The 21,920-nt window shown below is 41.2% G+C and overlaps 1 protein-coding gene across 2 annotated transcripts in view; it reads left to right on the top strand.

Moving 5' to 3' along the window:
• The first annotated feature begins 19,170 nt into the window (after nt 1-19,170).
• Nucleotides 19,171-21,920, top strand: part of WASHC4 (WASH complex subunit 4) — a 62,330-nt gene continuing 59,580 nt past the window's right edge. For both annotated transcript variants that reach the window (XM_005899065.3, XM_070370227.1), the window contains exon 1: nt 19,171-19,315. In XM_005899065.3, the coding sequence (XP_005899127.1) occupies nt 19,255-19,315 (61 nt within the window). In that variant the 5' untranslated portion in view covers nt 19,171-19,254. The remainder of the gene's footprint in view (nt 19,316-21,920) is intronic.

The following is a 21,920-nucleotide window of genomic DNA, read 5'->3' as shown; positions in this document are numbered from 1 at the left end:
CTAGCAAGTGCGGGCTGGGCAGGGAGGCGCAGGCTGCATTGCTTAGAGTAAGGACCAGGCCTGAATGCCCCGAGAGCAATTTGAGGGAACTAGCTTGGGCTAGCAAACCAGACTGTGGGATAGCTACCACGCGAAAAGCCCTAACCTAAGACACCACCAGGCCCGCTCACAGAATAAAGTACTAAACAGATAGCCTGCTGCAGACCATCCCCCTCGGTGACAGGCAGCCAGAGCCGGAAGTGGGCAATCTCAGCCCCAGAGAGGCATTATCTACCAAACTGCAAGCAGGCTTCTTTGCTAACTAAGACTTCTTGGGGTTCTGGACATCAACATCTGCCTGAGAAGGCGCGTCGGTGGTACACCCAGAAAACCGAGCGGCAGGGATGGGGGAGGTGGTAAGTTGCTACCGCGCTCACCAAACACCTCATCACCTGAGCTGCTCGGACTTGGGAAGGGCACAAAACATGGGCCCAACCAAGTCTGTGCCTCTGAGGACTACCCGAGTGCCTGAACCTGAGCGGCCTAGACCTGGGAGGTGCATGCAGCCCAGGGTCGGCCTCAGAAGGTTCCCCGCGGAGCAACCTAGAGCCTGAGCAGTGTGGGCAGGGAGGGCACATGCGCCAGAAGTGGGGGCAGGCCCAGTGTGGCTGAGACACTGCGAGCACATGCCAGTGTTATTTGTTTGCAGGGTCCCTCCCTCCCCACAGCGCGACTGAACAAGTGAGCCTAAAAAAAGTGTCCACCAGCGGCCGCCTTGTGTTAGGGCGGAAATCACACTGAAGAGACCGGCAAACAGAAGAAGCTAAAACAGAGGGAACTGCCTTGGAAGTGACAGGTGCAATAGATTAAAACCCTGTCGTTAGTACCGACTACATAGGAAGGGGCCTATAGATCTTGAGAAATATAAGCCAGACCAAGGAACTATCTGAAAATGAACTGACCCCACACTGCCCACAAAAACACCAGAGAAAGTCCTAGATATATTTTTACTATCATTTTTTTAATTAAAAAAATTTAAATCCTCTAGTACTCCTTTAATTTTCATTTTTATAACCTACTATTACTTTGCAAAAAAAAAAAAAAAAAAAAAAAGAGAGACCCTATTTTTTAAAGCAAACTTCATATATATATATATTTTTAAATAATTTTTGTGACTTTTTTTTCTTTTCTTTAATATTGTGGTTTTGAAAATCCAACCTCTACTCTAGATTTTTTTTGAATTTATTTTATTCAATTTTTTAACTTTACAATATTGTGTTGGTTTTGCCATATATCAACATGAATCCACTACAGGTATACACGTGTTCCACATCCTGAACCTCCTCCCGCTTCCCTCCCCATACCATCCCTCTAGATTTTTAATCTTTGCTTTTTGGTATTTGTTATCAATTTTATACCTTTAAGAACCCAATCTTCAGTACCCATTTTTACCTGGGAGCGAGATTACTGGCTTGACTGCTCTCTCCCCCTTTGGACTCTCCTTTTTCTCCACCAGATCACCTCTATCTCCTCCCTCCCCCTTCTCTTCTGTACCCAACTCTGTGAATCTCTTTGTGTGTTCCAGACAGTGGAGAACACTTAGAGAACTGATTACTGGCTGGATCTGTCTCTCTCCTTTTGATTCCCCCCTTTATCCTCCTGGCCACCTCTGTCTCCTTCCTTCCTCTTCTCTGTATAACTCTGTGAACATCTCTGAGCGACCCAGACTGTGGAGCCCACATAAGGAAGTGATTACTGGCTAGCTTGCTCTCTCCTCTTTTGATTCCCCCTCATCTCATCCACCTATCTCCCTCCTCCTTCTCTTCTCCATGTAACTCTGTGAATCTCTCTGGGTGTCCCTCACTGTGGAGAAACTTTTCATCTTTAACCTAGATGTTTTATCAATGGTGCTGTATAGATGGAGAAGTTTTGAGGCTACTGTAAAAGTAAGACTGAAAACCAGAAGCAGGAGGCTTAAGTCCAAATCCTGAGAACCCAGAGAACTCCTGACTCCAGGGAACATTAATTGACAGGAGCTCATCAAACGCCTCCATGCCTACGCTGACACCAAGCACCACCCAAGGGCCAACAAGTTCCAGAGCAAGACATACCATGCAAATTTTTCAGCAACACAGGAACACAGACCTGAGCTTCAATATACAGGCTGCCCAAAGTCACTCCAAACCCATTGACATCTCATAACTCATTACTGGACACTTCATTGCACTGCAGAGAGAGGAAATCCAGGTCCACCCACCAGAACACTGACACAAGCTTCCCTAAACAGGAAACCTTGTCAAACCACCCGTACAACCCCACCCACAGCGAGGAAACTCCACAATAAAAAGAACTCCTCAAACTGCCAGAATACAGAAAGGCCACCTCAAACACAGCAATATAAACAGGATGAAGAGACAGAGGAATACCCAGCAGGTAAAGGAACAGGATAAATGCCAACCAAACCAAACAAAAGAGGAAGAGATACGGAATCTACCTGATAAAGAATTCTGAACAATGATAGTGAAAATGATCCAAAATCTTGAAATCAAAATGGAATCACATATAAATAGCCTGGAGACAAGGATTGAGAAGATGCAAGAAAGGTTTAACAAGGACTTAGAGGAAATAAAAAGAGTCAATATATAATGAATAATGCAATAAATGAGATCAAAAACAAACTGGAGGGAACAAATAGTAGAATATAGTAGAGGCAGAAGATAGAATTAGTGAAGTAGAAGATAGAATGGTAGAAATAAATGAATCAGAGAGGAAAAAAGAAAAATGAATTAAAAGAAATGAGGACAATCTCAGAGACCTCCAGGACAATATTAAACACCCTAACATTCGAACCATAGGCATCCAGAAGAAGAAGACAAAAAGAAAGACCACGAGAAAATACTTGAGGAGATAATAGTTGAAAACAGTTGAAATCAGCAAAGCCAAAAGCTGGTTCTTTGAAAGGATAAATAAAATTGACAAACCATTAGCCACACTCATCAAGAAACAAAGCGAGAAAAATCAAATCAATAAAATTAGAAATGAAAATGGAGGGATCACAACAGACAACACAGAAATACAAAGGATCATAAGAGACTACTATCAGCAATTATATGCCAATAAAATGAACAACTTGGAAGAAATGGACAAATTTTTAGAAAAGTACAGCTTTCCATAACTGAACCAGGAAGAAATAGAAAATCTTAACAGACCCATCACAAGCACAGAAATTGAAACTGTAATCAGAAACTTCCAGCCAACAAAAGCCAAGGTCCAGATGGCTTCACAGCTGAATTCTACCACAAATTTAGAGAAAAGCTAACACCTATCCTACTCAAATTCTTCCAGAAAATTGCAGAGGAAGGTAAACTTCCAAACTCATACTATAAGGCCACCATCCCCCTAATACCAAAACCTGACAAAGATGCCACAAAAAAAGAAAACTACAGGCCAATATCACTGATGAACATAGATGCAAAAATCCTTAACAAAATTCTAGCAATCAGAATCCAACAACACATTAAAAAGATCATACACCATGACCAAGTGGGCTTTATCCCAGGGATGCAAGGATTCTTCAGTATCTGCAAATCAATCAATGTAATACACCACATTAACAAATTGAAAAATAAAAGCCATATGAGTATCTCAATAGATGCAGAGAAAGCCTTTGACAAAATTCAACATCCATTTATGATAAAAACTCTCCAGAAAGCAGGAATAGAAGGAACATACCTCAACATAATAAAAGCTATATATGACAAAGCCATAGCAAACATTATCCTCAATGGTGAAAAATTGAAAGCATTTCCCCTAAAGTCAGGAACAAGACAAGGGTGCCCACTTTCACCACTACTATTCAACATAGTTTTGGAGGTTTTCGCCACAGCAATCAGAGCAGAAAAAGAAATAAAAGGTATCCAAATTGGAAAAAAAGAAGTAAAACTCTCACTGTTTGCAGATGACATGATCCTCTACACAGAAAACCCTAAAGACTCCACCAGAAAATTACTAATCAATGAATATAGTAAAGTTGCAGGGTATAAAATCAACACACAGAAATCCCTTGCATTCCTGTACACTAATAATGAGAAAAGAGAAAGAGAAATTAAGGAAACAAGTCCATTCACCATTGCAACGAAAAGAATAAAATACTTAGGAATATATCTACCTAAAGAAACAAAAGACCTATATATAGAAAACTATAAAACACTGGTGAAAGAAATCAAAGAGGACACTAGTAGATGGAGAAATATACCATGTTCATGGATTGGAAGAATCAATATAGTGAAAATGAGTATACTACCCAAAGCAATCTATAGATTCAATGCAATCCCTATCAAGCTACCAACGGTATTCTTCACAGAGCTAGAACAAATAATTTCACAATTTGTATGGAAATACAAAAAACCTCGAATAGCCAAAGCAATCTTTAGAAAGAAGACTGGAACTGGAGGAATCAACCTGCCTGACTTCAGGCTCTACTACAAAGCCACAGTCATCAAGACAGTATGGTACTGGCACAAAGACAGAAATATAGATCAATGGAACAAAATAGAAAGCCCAGAGATAAATCCACACACCTATGGACACCTTATTTTTGACAAAGGAGGCAAGAATATACAATGGAGAAAAGACAATCTCTTTAACAAGTGGTGCTGGGAAAACTGGTCAACCACTGGTAAAAGAATGAAACTAGAACACTTTCTAACACCATACACAAAAATAAACTCAAAATGGATTAAAGATCTAAATGTAAGACCAGAAAATTTATAAAACTCCTAGAGGAGAACATAGGCAAAACACTCTCTGACATAAATCACAGCAGGATCCTCTATGACCCACCTCCCAGAATATTGGAAATAAAAGCAAAAATAAACAAATGGTACCTAATTAAACTTAAAAGCTTCTGCACAAAAAAGGAAACTATAAGCATCGTGAAAAGACAGCCTTCAGAATGGGAGAAAATAATAGCAAATGAAGCAACAGACAAACAACTAATCTCAAAAATATACAAGCAACTCCTGTAGCTAAATTCCAGAAAAATAAATGACCCAATCAAAAAATGGGCCAAAGGACTAAATAGACATTTCTCCAAAGAAGACATACAGATGGCTAACAAACACATGAAAAGATGCTCAACATCACTCATTATCAGAGAAAAGCAAATCAAACAACAGCAAAGTACCATTTCACGCCAGTCAGAATGGCTGCGATCCAAAAGTCTACAAGCAATAAATGCTGGAGAGGGTGTGGAGAAAAGAAAACCCTCTTACACTGTTGGTGGGAATGCAAACTAGTATAGCGCTATGGAGAACAGTGTGGAGATTCCTTAAAAAACTGGAAATAGAACTGCCATACGACCCAGCAATCCCACTGCTGGGCATACACACCTAGGAAACCAGAATTGAAAGAGACACGTGTACCCCAATCTTCATCGCAGCACTGTTTATAATAGCCAGGACATGGAAGCAACCTAGATGTCCATCAGCAGATGAATGGATAAGAAAGCTATGGTACATATATACAATGGAGTATTATTTAGCCATTAAAAAGAATACATTTGAATCTGTTCTAATGAGGTGGATGAATCTGGAGCCTATTATACAGAGTGAAGTAAGCCAGAAAGAAAAACACCAATACAGTATACTAATGCATATATATGGAATTTAGAAAGATGGTAACAATAACCCTGTATGGGAGACAGCAAAAAAGACAGAGATGTATAGAATGGTTTTTTGGACTCTGGGAGAGGGAGAGGGTGGAATGATTTGGGAGAATGGCATTGAAACATATATCATATACGAAACGAATCGCCAGTCCAGGTTCGATGCATGATACAGGATGCTTGGGGCTGGTGCACTGGGATGACCCAGAAGGATGGTACGGGGAGGGAGGTGGGAGGGGGGTTCAGGATGGGGAACAAGTGTATACCTGTGGTGGATTCATGTTGACGTATGGCAAAACCAATACAATATTGTAAAGTAATTAGCCTCCAATTAAAATAAATAAATTTATATTAAAAAAGCAAAAAATAAAAACAGCAAATAAATAAGTAAATAAAGGCTCTTTATTATTTTTGATACTTACAAATTCTTTAACCAACAGTGCCACCTACTGACAAACTAAGAGTAAATAATTTTCTTGTAAAATGAATATTATGGGTATGTGCTCAGTTGCTAAATCAAGTTCAATTATTTGCAACCCATGGGCTGTAGCCTGCCAGGCTCCTTTGTCCTTGGGATTTCTCAGGTAAGAATACTGGAGTGGTTTGCCATTTCCTTCTTCAGGGGATCTTCCCAACCCAGGGATCGAACTTGTGTCTCCTGCATCATTAGCAGGTAGGTTCTTTATCACTGAGGCACCAGGGAAGTCCTCAAAAAATGAATATTATAGAGAAATTGAAAAATATATATATTATTTATTCTTTCAACAAATATATCCTTGGAAGGAAAGTTATGACCAACCTAGATAGCATATTCAAAAGCAGAGACATTAATTTGCCAACAAAGCTTCGTCTAGTCAAGGCTATGGTTTTTCCTGTGGTCATGTATGGATGTGAGAGTTGGACTGTGAAGAAGGCTGAGCACCGAAGAATTGATGCTTTTGAACTGTGGTGTTGAAGAAGACTCTTGAGAGTCCCTTGGACTGCAAGGAGATCCAACCAGTCCATTCTGAAGGAGATCAGCCCTGGGATTTCTTTGGAAGGAATGATGCTAAAGCTGAAACTCCAGTACTTTGGCCACCTCATGCGGAGAGTTGACTCACTGGAAAAGACTCTGATGCTGGGAGGGATTGGGGGCAAGAGGAGAAGGGGACGACAGAGGATGAGATGGCTGGATGGCATCACTGACTCGATGGACATGAGTCTCAGTGAACTCCGCGAGTTGATGATAGACAGGGAGGCCTGGTGTGCTGCTATTCATGGGGTCGCAAAGATCCGGACACGACTGAGCGACTGAACTGATCTGATCTGATGTATATGTGTGTGTATATATATATATATATATATATATATATACACACACACAATCTGTGTACCAAGCACTGTACTTGGCATTAAACTGTATCAAAGATACATGGCATGGATGTTTAGAATCTAGTGGGAGGGATAGAGATTTAGCAAGTAACCCTCTAGATATATGATTAAAAATTTTGGTAAGAGTTACAAAGGAAAGAAACATAGTGAATTTCATACAATAGGAGTATATATCTGGGCTTGTGTCATCGAGGATGTCCTTACTAAAAAAGATATTTAATCAGAGATCTGAAAGATAACTGGAATTGAGCCAGTTGATGAGGGAGTAGAACTTTTCAGGCAAAAAGAGGACACAGTACACGTGCAAGCCTTCATGTGGAAAAAGAGCTTGGTTTTCTGGAGGAAGTGAACCACCAATGCGGCTGGATCGTAAGGAGTGGAAAGAAAAGAGGCTGAAGATGATGCTAGTGAGGCAGACAGGATTTTGCTATAGATGCTGTGTTTTATTGTAAGCACAACTGGAAGCCACTGACAGTTTTTTTAAAAAACAAAGGAATAGAATACTGATTATATTTTAAAAATCAAACTCTGACTAAGTCAAGAATTAGAGTGGGGGAAAGAATGGAAACAGGGAAGTAAGCAACTATATTATTAAAAGCAAAAATAGAAACACCTTCAGGGCTTCTGGCTATGATTGCCTAGCTTCTGTCAGAACAACTCTCCTGCTGACAACAACTAGAAGAGCTGGTAAAATACATTTTAAAATCTTTTTAGGAGGAGAATGTTTAATTGTAGTAAAAAGCACATAATATGAAATTTACCTTCTTACATGTACATTTTAGCAGTGTTAACCATATTCACATTGTTGTGTAATTTAGACGTGACTAAATTACATTTAGTCATGACTCTAGCATTTTTTTCACCTTGCAAAGCTGAACCTCTATAATCCACAGCACAATTCCCCATTTCCCCTCCCCTCAATCCCTGGCAACCACCATTCTACTTTTCCACAATTCTGGCTACTTTAGATACCTTATGTAAGTGGAACAGAATATTTGTCCTTTGTTATTGGCTAATTTTACTCAGTACAATGTCTTCAAGGCTCATCCAGTATTACAGCAGGTGGCAAAATTTCCTTCTTTTTAAAAATTGAATAGTATTCCATTGTATGTGTATACTACAGTTTCTTTATCCATTTATCTGTAGACAGGCATTTGAGCCACGTCTTCTCTTGACTATTGTGAATAATGTACACAGAACACAGGTGTGCTAATGTCTCTTCAAAACCTTGCTTTCAAGATGGATAAAGAAGTTCTGAAAACTATGATCTTTCTAGTAGTCATGTATGGATGTGAGAGTTGGATCATAAAAAAGCTGAGTGCTGAAGAATTGTTGTGTTTGAACTGCAGTGTTGGAGAGGACTCTTGGGAGTCCTTTGGACTGCAAGGAGGTCAAAGCAGTCAATCCTGAAGGAAATCAACCCTGGATATTTACTGGGAGGACTGTTGCTGAAGCTGAAGCTCCAATACTTTGGCCACCTGATTTGAAGAGCTGACTCATCAGAAAAGACCCTGATGCTGGGAAAGATTGAGATCAGAAAGAGATGGTTGGATGGCATCACCGACTCAATGGACATGAGTTTAAGCAGGCTCTGGGAAATGGTGAAGGACAGGGAAGCCTGGCATGCTTCAGTCCATGGGGTCGCAAAGAGTTGGATATGACTGAGTGACTGAACAACAACAACAACAAAAGAAAGAAGTTGTGGTATAGATACACAATGGAATATTACTCAGCCATAAAAAGGAACACGGCTGAATCAGTTCTAATGAGGCGGATGAAACTCGAGTCTATTATACAGAGTGAAGTAAGTCAGAAAGACAAAAATAAATATTATATATTAACACACATGTATGAAATCTAGAAAGATGGTACCAGTGAACCTATTTGCAAAGCAGCAATGGAGATGCAGACCTAGAGAACAGACTTGTGACCACAGTGGGAGAACGAGGGGGAGGGACAAATTAAAAGAGTAACATTGAAACATATACATTACCTTATGTAAAATAGATAGTGGGAATTTGCTGTATGACAGGGAGCTCAAACCCCGTACTCTGTGACAACCTATATGGGTGGGATGGGGTGGGAAGTGGGAGGGAGGCTCCAGAGGGAGGGGACAAATATATATGTACCTATGGTTGATTCATGTGGATGTATGGCAGAAACTAACACAATATTTTAAAGCAATCATCCTCCAACTAAAAAACATTTTGATATATACCTAGAAGTGGATTATATTCTAATTTTAGTTTTTTAAGGAACCTCCATAGTGTTTTCCATAGAGGCATATTTTCAAATGCTTGTTGACCATTTGTATATCTTTTGGTGAAATGTCTATGCAGATTTTTTGCTTATTTTTAATTGAGTTACTTTTTTAATGCTTCAATTGTAGCAGCTCTTTGAATATACTGGATATTCACCCCTTATCAGATACATGATTTGCATTTTCTTTCATCCCATAGGTTGAGGTTTCACTCTTGATTGTTTCCTTTAATGTGCAGAGGTTTTGAAGTTTGGTATAGTCTCATTTATCCATTTTTGCTTTTGTTGCTAAAAATCTTTCTGAAGGCATTGGTGTCCTAGTACAGTAAGAATCTGAGGAACTGAGATTCAGCAGAGAAAGTCCAGAGAAGTGAACCTCAAAGCATTTACTGATTGGTATGTGGTAGCTGAGGTTCTCAGAGAAGGCAATGGCACTCCACTCCAGTACTCTTGCCTGGAAAATCCCGTGGACAGAAGAGCCTGGTAGGCTGCAGTCTATGGAGTCGCTCAGAGTTGGACACGACTGAGTGACTTCACTTTCACTTTTCACTTTCATGCATTGGAGAAGGAAATGGCAACCCACTCCAGTGTTCTTGCCTGGAGAATCCCAGGGACCGGGGAGCCTGGCGGGCTGCCGTCTCAGGGGTCTCGCAGAGTCAGACACAACTTAAGTGACTTAGCAGCAGCAGCAGCAGCTGAGGTTCTAAGAGGCTGAGAGGCAGAAAGCAGAAGCTCTGAGGTTGAAAAGCTGAGCAGAGGTTTGACAGGACTTGTCAAGCACACCTGCAGGGCTGTATCTGAGAATTAAGATGATGCAGAAATAGGCCAGCCTCACAAAGACAGAAACCCATCTTGGAATTGCACCAGTCCTAGACGGAGTTAACGTAATCTGCCCCTACTCTCATAACTTCCCAGAAGATGTATTAATAGTAATCCTCTCTGGAGGAAGATAACATCATTCAGGCCCTCAACTTATCTCTATAATTTTTCACACTTAAAGACCAAGAAGCACTAAAAAATGATCAGGCTCATCAGAAAATAAGACCAAATGGTAGAAAACCAAGAGGGAAAAGAAACCACCCACACACCAAACAACAGAATAGAGACATATAGATAAATCCAGATATTGGAATTATCAGAAAAGATGTCCTATATATACCGAGCTGAATAATAGATGCCCAAATATGTCTATGTCTTAATCCTCAAACCTGTGATTATTCTGTCTTATCTGTTTAAAGGGACTCTGTGGATGTGATTAAGTTAAGGCTCTTGAGAAAGGGAGATTAACCAGGATTACCTGCCTGAATGTGAAGTCGCTCAGTCATGTCCGACTCTTTGCTACCCTGTGGACTATAGCCCACCAGGGTCCTCTGTCCATGGGATTTTCCAAGCAAGAACACCGGAGTGGGTTGCCATTTCCTTCTCCAGGGGATCCTCCCAACCCAGAGATCGAACCCAGGTCTCCCGCATTGCAGGCAGACACTTTAACCTCTGAGCCACCAGGGAAGCCCTTATCTGCATGGGCCCGGTGTAATTACAAGGTCCTTAGAAGAGGACCTTCTTCCCTGGTGGAAGACCTCTTCCCTGGTGGCTCAGATGGTAAAGCATCTGCCTATAATGCAGATAGACCTGGGTTCGATCCATGGGCCGGAAGGATCCCCTGGAGAAGGAAATGGCAACCTACTCCAGTACTCTTGCCTGGAAAATCCTATGGATGGAGGAGCCAAGCAGGCTACAGTCCATGGGCTCACAAAGAGTCAGGCATGACTGAGCAACTTCACTTAGAAGAGGAAGTCAGGAGAATCGATGTCTGTGGTCAATGTGATGGCAGAAGCTAGAGATTGGCATAATGCATGGAAGCCAAAAAAGGCAGGAAAGTGGAGTCTCCCCCAGTGTTTCTAGAAGGACTCAGCCCTGCCAACATCTTGATTTTAGCCCAGTGAGGTTCGTCTTGGACTGCTAATCTCCCTAACTGTAAGATAATAAATCTGTTCTAAGCCACTGAGTCTGTGGCAATCTATCATAGCAATGGGAAACCAACAGATAGCCTAATAGGGGACACAATTATATCAACATACAATTTCCAAGAAGTAAATACTATGGAAGCACAGGGCTGGACTGCTCAGTCCAATCTGGGATTCACAGAATGAGGAATACTCACACATATGATAATAACCCACATAATCCCATAATCATTGGTCACTCGTGAGTATAGGAATACAAGGATGCTGAATGGCAGATTTTTGGAATAACTAGGAAGCTGAATTGGAGAAGAAAATGGCAACCCACTCCAGTATTCTTGCCTGGAGAATCCCAGGGACGGCGGAGCCTGGTGGGCTGCTGTCTATGGGGTCACACAGAGTTGGACATGACTGAAGCGACTTAGCAGCAGCAGCAGGAGACTGAAACAAAACTTCATTTTATCTTTAATTAACAAGTTGGATTTAATGAACATAGGACTCTGCATTCAGTACTTGAACATATTTTTTTTCTAGGCTCATACTCATTTTCTCATTTCATCACTTATTAGGCTACAAATTAGGATACAAATGAAGTCTCAAAATATTTGAAAGAATTGATATCCTGCAGACCATCATGCAGGACCACATGCATAATTCAACTGACCACATGCAGTTGAATTAGATTTCAATTTTGAATGATAAATCAAAAAATCCCCCTACATTTAGAAACTTAAAAACACATTCAAGGGAATTCCCTGGTGGTCCAGTGGTTAAAACTTCATGCTTCCAATGCAGCGGGATTGAGTTTGATCCCTGCTCTGGGAACTAAGATATAAGATCCCACATGTCAAGCAGTACCAAAAAACCACAAGGTAGTTACATCCTCATCTCCCATAGTGAGGGAAGACAATATATAATTCCCAACATCAAAAATTGAAGAAGTAATACTGCAATTATGCTATTTAGAGAAATGGAAGTAAATACTAAAATAATCAGCTAAAAAGATAAAACAATTGCCTTTGGGGAGAGGAAAATGGGAGAGCAGTCAGTAAGACTTTGCTATTTTTCACAACAAACTTTGTATAACTGCATTATTCTAGACCAGGGGTTGGCAAATCTTTTCTCTAAAAGGCTAGGCAGTAAACATTCTAAGCTTTGCAGGCCATATGGTAGACTTGTTGCAACTACTTGCTGCTGCTGCTGCTAAGTCGCTTCAGTCGTGTCCGACTCTGTGCGACCCCATAGACGGCAGCCCACCAGCCTCTCCCATCCTTGGGATTCTCAAGGCAAGAACACTGGAGTAGGTTGCCATTTCCTTCTCCAATGCATGAAAGTGAAAAGTGAAAGTGAAGTCGCTCAGTCATGTCCAACTCTTAGCGACCCCATGGACTGTAGCCCACCAGGCTCCTCCATCCATGGGATTTTCCAGGCAAGAGTACTGGCTTAACAAAAGCAGCTAGAGACCATTCTTAAATATAGCTGTATTCCAATAAAGCATTATTATAGACACAGAAATTTGAATTTCATGTCATTTCAGGTGTCATAAAATATTTTTTCTTTTGAGTTTTTCAACCATTTAAAAATCGTAGTTTTGAAGCTGTATAAAAATAGACTGGATTTGGACTGAGCTGTTGTTTGCTGATAACTGCTCTAAATGATCGGAGAAGGGAATGGCACCCAACTCTGGTACTCTTGCCTGGAAAATCCCATGGATGGAGGAGGCTGGTAGGCTGCAGTCCATGGGATTGCTAAGAGTCAGACACGACTGAGTGACTTCTCTTTCACTTTCATTTTCATGCATTGGAGAAGGAAATGGCAACCCACTCCAGTGTTCTTGCCCGGAGAATCCCAGGGACGGGGAACCCTGGTGGGCTGCCATCTATGAGGTTGCACAGAGTCGGACATGACTGAAGTGACTTAGCAGCAGCAGCAGCTCTAAATGATGTGTCTTTATAACTATTAAAATAAATAAAACCCAATACACCTCTTGCAAAGAAAGCTAAGACTAGCAGGAGACTTTATTTTTATCTTGATGAAGTGTACATTTTAAAACACTATAGCAAACAGCTTTATTTTCGTAATCAAAACTTGTATATATATACTTCCTTCAGAAAATCGGGAGCAAGACAAAGATGTCTGTTATCACCACTTCTATTCAGCAGTGTACAAGGCTCTAGAGAATGCAGTAAGACAATGAGAAAAAAATATAAGGATTAAAAAGGAAAACCAAAAATATCCTTATGCACAGACAAAATGTTTAGGAAAAGATGCAAAAGAATCTGCAATTTGTTACAGTTAAATGGAGAATTTGACTGAATATAAGTTCCATATATAATAATCTATTACTTTGATACACCTGCAAGAAACTGTTAGAAAACATTAGAAGTAATATGGTTTATAATTGCAATCATTGAAAGCAAATTTACTTTAAGAAAAAGTCTATATGACTTCTCTGGTGGATCAGTGAATAAGAGTCCGCCTGCCAATGGAGGGGACACGGGTTCAATACCTGGCCTGGGAAGATTCCGTATGCTGCAGAGCAACTCAGCCTGTGTGCCACAACTACTGAAGCCCTCAGGCCCTGGAGCCTGTGTTCCTTAACAAGAGAAGCCACGGCAATGAGAAGCCCGAGCATCCCAACAAAGAGTAGCTCCTATTCACCGCAACTAGAGAAGGCCTGTGTGCAGCAACAAAGACGCACAGCACAGCCAAAAATAAATTCATTAATAAAAGAATAAGTCTATGTGCCTCAACCAAGACCCGGCACAGCCAAATAAATAAAAATATTTTTAAAAAAGAATAAGCCTGACAAAAGATATGCAAGAAATTTACGAAAAGGAACCTCTGAAGTTTAGAAAGAAAAGAAAATTATACACTTGCTGAAAGACTTTAGGGAAAACCCCAATAAACGTTAGTGTTAGGAAGATTCAATACCAATGGAAGAGAAATCTATTCCTGCCAAACTGATGTAGTGCCATCTCAATTAGAATTCCAACAGGGTTTCCCATGGAGCTCTACAAACTGACTAAAATGTATTTGGAAAATCAAAGGGTCAAAAATAAAAATACCCTTGAGGAGAAAACAGGAATAGGGGTTGTCTAACTAGACAGCAACACTTAAAAATTTATTGTAATTAAGAGTGGAGTTTTCGGCATTGGGATGCATGTCTGACTCTTTGTGACCCCATGGACCATAGCCCTTCAGGCTTCTCTGTCCAAGGAACTCTCCAGGCAAGAATACTGGAGTGGGGTGCTATTTCCTTCTGCAGGGGTATCATCCCACCCCAACCCAGGGATGGAACCTGGATCTCTTGCATTGCAGGCAGATTCTTTACCATCTGAGCCATGAGGGAAATACATGAATTAACATTGTTGTTCAGTCACTGAGTTATGTCCAGCTCTTTATTACCCAATGGACTGCAGCACTCCAGGCTTCCCTGTCCTGCACTGTCTCCTGGAGTTTGCTCAAACTCACGTCCATTGAGTCGATGATGCCACCAACCATTTGTCCTCTGCTGCCCTCTTCTCCTTTTACCTTCAGTTCTTCCCAGCATCAGGGTCTTTTCTAGTGAGTTGGCTCTTCCAATCAGGTGGCCAAAGTATTGGAGCTTCAGCTTCGGCATCAGTTCTTCCAATTAATATTCATGATTGATTTCCTTTAGAATTGACTGGTTTGATTTCCTTGCAATCCAAGTGATTCTCAAAAATCTTCTCCAGCTCCACAATTTGAAGGCATCAATTCTTCAGCATTCAGCCTTTTTTATGGTCCAATTCTCACATCCATACATGACTACCGGAAAAATCATAGCTTTTACTATATGGACCTTTGTTGGCAAAGTGATGTCTCTGCTTTTTAATACACTTTCTGGGTTTGTCATAGCTTCCCTTGCAAGAAGCAAGAGTATTAACATATTAGGAATCTTTTTGACAGATACACATAGGACTCTGACAAATTACTAACAGAAATGTCTTTAGTGAGTTATTACCATAGATTTTCTATTGTAAGAAACATATTTTAAACATATATTAAGAAACTAGTTCATCAATACCTTAGCACTAGTATCTATCTATACTATATTTAGGTATGAAATAAACTTGTAGTTAAGTTTAAGTTGTGGGTAGAAGAGTTAAGTGAAAGGATTGCTAGGTGCCCGTGGGCAGGCACATTCTAAGGGCAATTGTTTTAAAGTTCTTTGAAGCTGTCAAAATAGCATGATACTGTCCATATAAAATATTGCCCCTTCTAGTTTCAAGCTTATCTTTCAGAAAGCACTGTTAAGAGTGATGAAAAGTAGAAAGAAGGGTATTTAATTTTCAGAATGATTATTTGCCTTCGATAGCCTAAGCCTAAGAAATACAGAAAATCTATTGTAATAAATAACTTTCAGATAGCACATTTCAGTTAATAGTTAATGTGCTTTAGATTTAGTCTCTGACTTGTAATTCTGTAATAAAATTTGAAATTCTAGGTATGGAATTTGATTTAAAGATATGCAAGCTTAAGACTGGCAATCCCTGTGGTTTATTTTAAAATTAGGTGATAATGATTCCAAACAGCAAGCATTTCTATAGCATGTGGTTGTCATTGCTCTATACTTCTTACATGTATGAACTAAATTAGTCCTCATAACAATTTTACGAGGATTTTCCTATTATTTGTCCCACTTTACAAATGAGGAAATTGAGGCAGAGGTTAAATTCAGTTCAGTTCAGTCACTCAGTTGTGTCCCACTCTTTGCGACCCCATGAATCCCAGCATGCCAGGCCTCCCTGTCCATCACCAACTCCCAGAGTTCACTCAGACTCACGTCCATCGAGTCAGTGATGCCATCCAGCCATCTCATCCTCTGTCATCCCCTTCTCCTCCTGCCCCAATCCCTCCCAGCATCAGAGTCTTTTCCAATGAGTCAACTCTTCGCATGAGGTGCCCAAAGTACTGGAGTTTCAGCTTCAGCATCATTCCTTCGAAAGAAATCCCAGGGCTGATCTCCTTCAGAATGGACTGGTTGGATCTCCTTGCAGTCCAAGGGACTCTCAAGAGTCTTCTCCAACACCACAGTTCAAAAGCATCAATTCTTCAGTGCTCAGCCTTCTTCACAGTCCAACTCTCACATTCATACATGACCACAGGAAAAACTACCTGGCCCCAAACTCCATGGCTAGTAGGCGGCAGAGCTATGATTCAGACCTACACAGTTTGACTGTAGAAACTGTGCTTTTAATTATTAAATGAAACTGCCTCTCGCTCTGATTTAATAGATTAGTGAATATGCAGATTCAAATTGCTCTGACCTTTAATTTCAATGTATCATAATGAGCTACTAGGGGATTAATTACAGTGATTAGCACAAACATGAAGAATATAGCACAGTCAAATTCATGATCACACAGAAGTAAAAGGAAAAAGTTTGCTAACCATTCAGCACTGATGTTTCCTGTTATTTTCAAAATTTTTATTTTTTTCCTTTCTAAAATGCCCACTAAGACTGCAAGTACCACAGGGGTGGGATCCACCTTTCTGGTCTGTTTTTTCCATAACAATCTCTACATATAGCATGGTGCCTGGTACCTAGTGGGTCCTCAAATATTTGACCAACTGCAGATTCAGGGGCCTCAAGGAATGTTCCTCAAGAGGCTGTTTACTTGCTTTGTTATTTTTGGTCCTATTTAAGACTACAGAAGACCTTCACAAATTCTCTTTGCTAAAGATTAAAAAAATGTAAGTAGACACAATAAAACTTGAAAATTCACTTTCTAAGCACCAATACATACTCTTTTCCAGTTGACCACTGTCCTGTTCAGTAATTTCTCTTTCTTTTATTTACATGCGCATATGCTGGTGAAAAAGTTGGCTTAAAGCTCAACATTCAGAAAACGAAGATCATGGCATCCGGTCCCACCACTTCATGGCAAATAGATGGGGAAACAGTGGAAACAGTGTCAGACTTTATTTTTCTGGGCTCCAAAATCACTACAGATGGTGATTGCAGCCATGAAATTAAAAGACGCTTACTCCTTGGAAGGAAAGTTATGACCAACCTAGATAGCATATTCAAAAGCAGAGACATTACTTTGCCAACAAAGGTCCGTCTAGTCAAGGCTATGGTTTTTCCTGTGGTCATGTACGGATGTGAGAGTTGGACTGTGAAGAAGGCTGAGCACTGAAGAATTGATGCTTTTGAACTGTGGTGTTGGAGAAGACTCTTGAGAGTCCCTTGCACTGCAAGGAGATCCAACCAGTCCATTCTGAAGGAGATCAGCCCTGGGATTTCTTTGGAAGTAAGGATGCTAAAGCTGAAACTCCAGTACTTTGGCCACCTCATGCGAAGAGTTGACTCACTGGAAAAGACTCTGATGCTGGGAGGGATTGGGGGCAGGAGGAGAAGGGGATGACAGAGGATGAGATGGCTGGATGGCATCACTGACTCGATGGACGTGAGTCTGAGTGAACTCCGGGAGTTGGTGATGGACAGGGAGGCCTGGCGTGCTGGGATTCATGGGGTTGCAGAGTCGGACGCGACTGAGCGACTGATCTGATCTGATCTGATGCTGGTACAGGTTTATATGAAAACACAAATGTAACCACAAATACACACTTTCCTGCAACTACCTCCTGTTAGTTTCTCATGTCTCTATAAATCTACTCCATTTCTTTGAACAGTTATCTAGTATTTCACTGTACAGACATATTAAACTTTATGTAATTACTCCCCATGGATGGACATGCACAGGGTTTCTTATTAGTATCTACTGAAAACCATGCAGCAATGAACACTGCTGTTCAAATACATGTAGACATGTAGCATTATTGAGTAACACAGATCCCTGCTCACTGAAAAGCCTGTTAGCAGGTAGGCACAGGTAGCTCCTTGGACAGCAAGGAGATCAAACCAGTCAATCTTACAGGAAATCAACCCTGAATACTGGTTGGAAGGACTGATGTTGAAGCTGAAACTCTAGTATTTTGGTCATCTGATGCCAACAGCTGACTCATTGGATAAGTCCCTGAAGCTGGGAAAGACTGAGTGCAGAAGAAGAATGAGATGGATGGATGGCCTCACTGATGCAATGGACATGAACATGGGCAAACTTCAGCAGATGGTGAGGGCCAGAGAGGCCTGGCGGGCTGTAGTCCACGGGGTCTCAAAGAGTTGGACATGACTACGCAGCTGAACAACAACAACAGGTAGCTACTTCAACTGCACTTCTTCCCTCTGGCTTTTTAAGAAGAGGTATGAATAGAGCCGGGGCTTCCCAGGTGGCTCAGTGATAAAGGATCCACCTGCCAATGCAGGAGATGCCGGTTCAGTCCCTGGGTTGGGAAGATCACCTGGTGGGCTATGGTCCATAGGGTCGAAGAGAGTCGGACATGACTGAGCACGAAGCACGAAAGATGAGAGCTGAGTGCAAAATAAACAGAGTAGTAAAATTCCTCGTTTAAATGTGTTCATAAAGTAACTCCTCTTGCACATCGTTTTTGTTTTTTGTTTTCCCCTCAAGAGCAACCCGCATTGGGAGTGCAGGACAAGAGCGGCAAGAGCTCGGACGTTGGAGACCAGGAAGTCGTTGGCTAAACGAGCTTCTGGTAAGAAGTGCCTGGACGGCTATGTTCTAGTTGACCACGCCTTCCTATTAAGCCCTCACCCCATCAATTTTGCCCTCTTTAGGCTAGAATGAGGGAGCAGTTCTTTTAGTATTAAAAGTTCCTGGAGACTGCAGGGCTAAACTGAAGGTATAGAGATATGCCGTGAGAAATGAACTGGATGGTTGCGACGCCCACGTAGTAACTAGGGGACACCTAAAGGACCACCGCCAAGGCTGTGGCAGCCTCCGCCGGCCACCCCCGGAGGACTCGGTTTCCCAGCGGCCCCCGCGGCCCGCAGGGGCGTCTAGCCCCGCTGGCCCTCGCGAGCGGGGGCGGGGCCGAAGCCGGAAGTCACGTGCTGCTACAGCCGCTGGGGTGAGGCCGCGGTCTTAGCCAAGGCTGGTTTGGGCTGTGACTGGGGGAGGCGCCGGGGTGATGGCGGTGGAGACTCTGTCCCCGGACTGGGAGTTCGACCGCGTAGACGACGGCTCACAGAGTAAGGGAGCGGCAGGGCGAGGGCTGCGGGTGTACGCTCATCGGCCCACCGACGTCCGGGCAGCGCTCCTGCGGGAGGGCTTTGCGTTGCGGTGGGCGCGCAGCTTTCTGCGCCTTGGGGTGTGAGAGGCACGGGCTCGCGAACCTAACTTTCGGTGTCGGGAGCCCCAGTGATGGTGAGTCAGGCAGGCCCGGCCTGGCTTGGCGTATGGGGTTGTGATTGTCCGGCGGAGCGCGCCGTGGCCCGGGGGCGCGGCGTGTCCACTTGGTGCAGCCGGGGCCCCGGGCGGGGCTCCCCCGGGGAGGTCCGCATCCTGGGGAGCGGAGGCGGCCTGGTCCCTGGTCTCCTGGGACTTTCGCTGGATCTTCCGAGCTTGCAGTTTTAGGTGAGGTTGAGGTCGAGGTTCCTGTTTCGGTTTCCTGTTTTTCTTCGTTTTCCTCCCAAACCAACTTTGGGAAGTTTCGAGTGTCTTTGCCTTCATATTCTTAGAACTGTAGAAGGTAGCGAAAAAGAACTCAAGCGTGAAAAACAAACACGTGAACATCAATTTATTACCTTCCATGTCTTTTATTTACGTTTAATGGTATTTTTGAAAAGTGATGCCCTGTGGTTTCCAGCGCACCTAGACAGGTTTCGGAAATTAACAGCATATCTCCTGCAGATTTTACTTCATAAAATTGGATTGTCTCATTTTAATTTAGAAATCCAATCTCCAAAACCTAACAAATTCAGTTCCACGTAGCAAAATTTAGAGGTCAAGCTATTTCATTGAAACTACTTAAGATGAATACAAATTCGCAATCCGTTTCTTATATTTGGTAATATGAATCTGTATAGGTGATTTAAATAAGAGATATTAGGCTTAACTGCTTTTTGAATTTGTTTTTTTATGTAGTTTTCTCAAAAGGTGTAGTTTTTAAAAATTACGTGTAAATTTTGCTTAATTTTTACAAAGACAGACACATTAGATGTATGTAGATTTTATTAGCCTGTCAAAAGGGTGAGTTTAATTCAGGATGGTTAGCCGTTTCTCACAAAACTTTCCATGAGTTACTAGCTCTTACACAGCATGAGAAAACAATCCTGGTGATAGTGACACGATCTTTCAACTTGTTTGTGGAGAGGATTCTGTCTTTGTTAAAGTGAACTGCACCTTGTCATGTATGAAGTTTTATGGATAGAGGTTCCTTACTCTGTATCTGTGAAATATTGGATTGAAGATATGTTTGGGTTTGAAAATGGTTCTGGTAGATTGAATCAGTTCAGTCTGATTCACTCAAAGATATTTTCCACACAAAGATAAAAAAAGGAATTCAGTCTCTTGGAAGTGATAAGCATGTTAATAGGTTTTTGGAATTTAACTCTTGAAGAATCACTATAGAGTTCTTATTTCAGATCTTATTTTAACTTTTACCAGCTTAAAAACTTATCAGCAAGGAACTTTAATGTTATTACAGATTTTCTCTTGCCTGCTACTTTAATTTCCAAACAGACTAAATGAATAATTCATTGGCATGTTTGTCTAGCGTTGTCATTAAGAAGTCATTTTCTGGTTAAATGCAGCTTTGGTCATTTCCCTTGTAACTGAAAATTAGACAGGTACTTGGGATTTTGAGAATCATACACAGTTTTTAAAATTTAAGCTGTAAGGAAGGGAAGAGCTCTCTTCTCTGGGCCTGGTTTTCATTAATTTTTGGAATATGAATCATTTATATTGCTTTCCAGAATTGCCTGGATTAATGCTATAATAAAGCAGGAACCGTAATTAAATGGATCCACCTGATTCCAGGCATTAAGTTAACTAAATGAATCCACCTGATTCTGAACATTAGTTGCAGAATAGGTGAGAATGTGAAGCTAGATCTTCAGTGAGTTGGAACATACTTAAAGTTGCTTTGCATTGCTAATTTGAGGAGAGAAAAGCTTTACTTTTTTAAGAAGTCAGCAATTGAATAAAGTAATTCACATCAGTAAGAGAATCTGAGTTGGAGTTGAATTTGCTCCCTTTGGAGTAAGTAATTATAATGTATGGTGCTGAGTCACTTCAGTCTTGTCCCACTCTTTGCGATCCTGTGAACTGTAGCCCACCAGGCTCCTCTGTCCATGGGATTCTCCAGGCAAGAAAACTGGAGTGATTTGCCATGCCCTCCTCCAGGGGATTTTTTGAACCTAACGTCTCTTTCGTCTCCTGCATTGACAAGCAGGTATTTTTGATGAGTAAGGGAACTTTTTGTCCAGTTTATTCCAGTGACTTCTAGAGTCCTCTATTAATATGTAAAGTCTGTAAATATCAACACAATATTCTGTACTCAGTGTCCTTTACTGGCTTTTCCAATTCTATTATGATAATTAAAACAATATATCTTGGGGCATTATAAATATAAAATTAGCAATATAAATTTGGGGCATTACAGAAATAATACTGTGATGAAGCAGATCTAAAATCATTTCAAAAACAATATTTAGGTGTATTTTTAGGCATAGTTTACTGTGTAATTAAGCATTACAGTTAAAAATTTTGCTTCTATGACAGCTCAGATTTTTGCACCTAAATCAGGTTTTTTGCACAAAGTAGTTGTTTATGATTAAAATAGAGAATTAGGAC

Source organism: Bos mutus, chromosome 5 (assembly GCF_027580195.1).
Source record: "Bos mutus isolate GX-2022 chromosome 5, NWIPB_WYAK_1.1, whole genome shotgun sequence".
Lineage (NCBI taxonomy): Eukaryota > Metazoa > Chordata > Mammalia > Artiodactyla > Bovidae > Bos > Bos mutus.
This window is presented reverse-complemented; position numbering and strand designations above follow the sequence as displayed.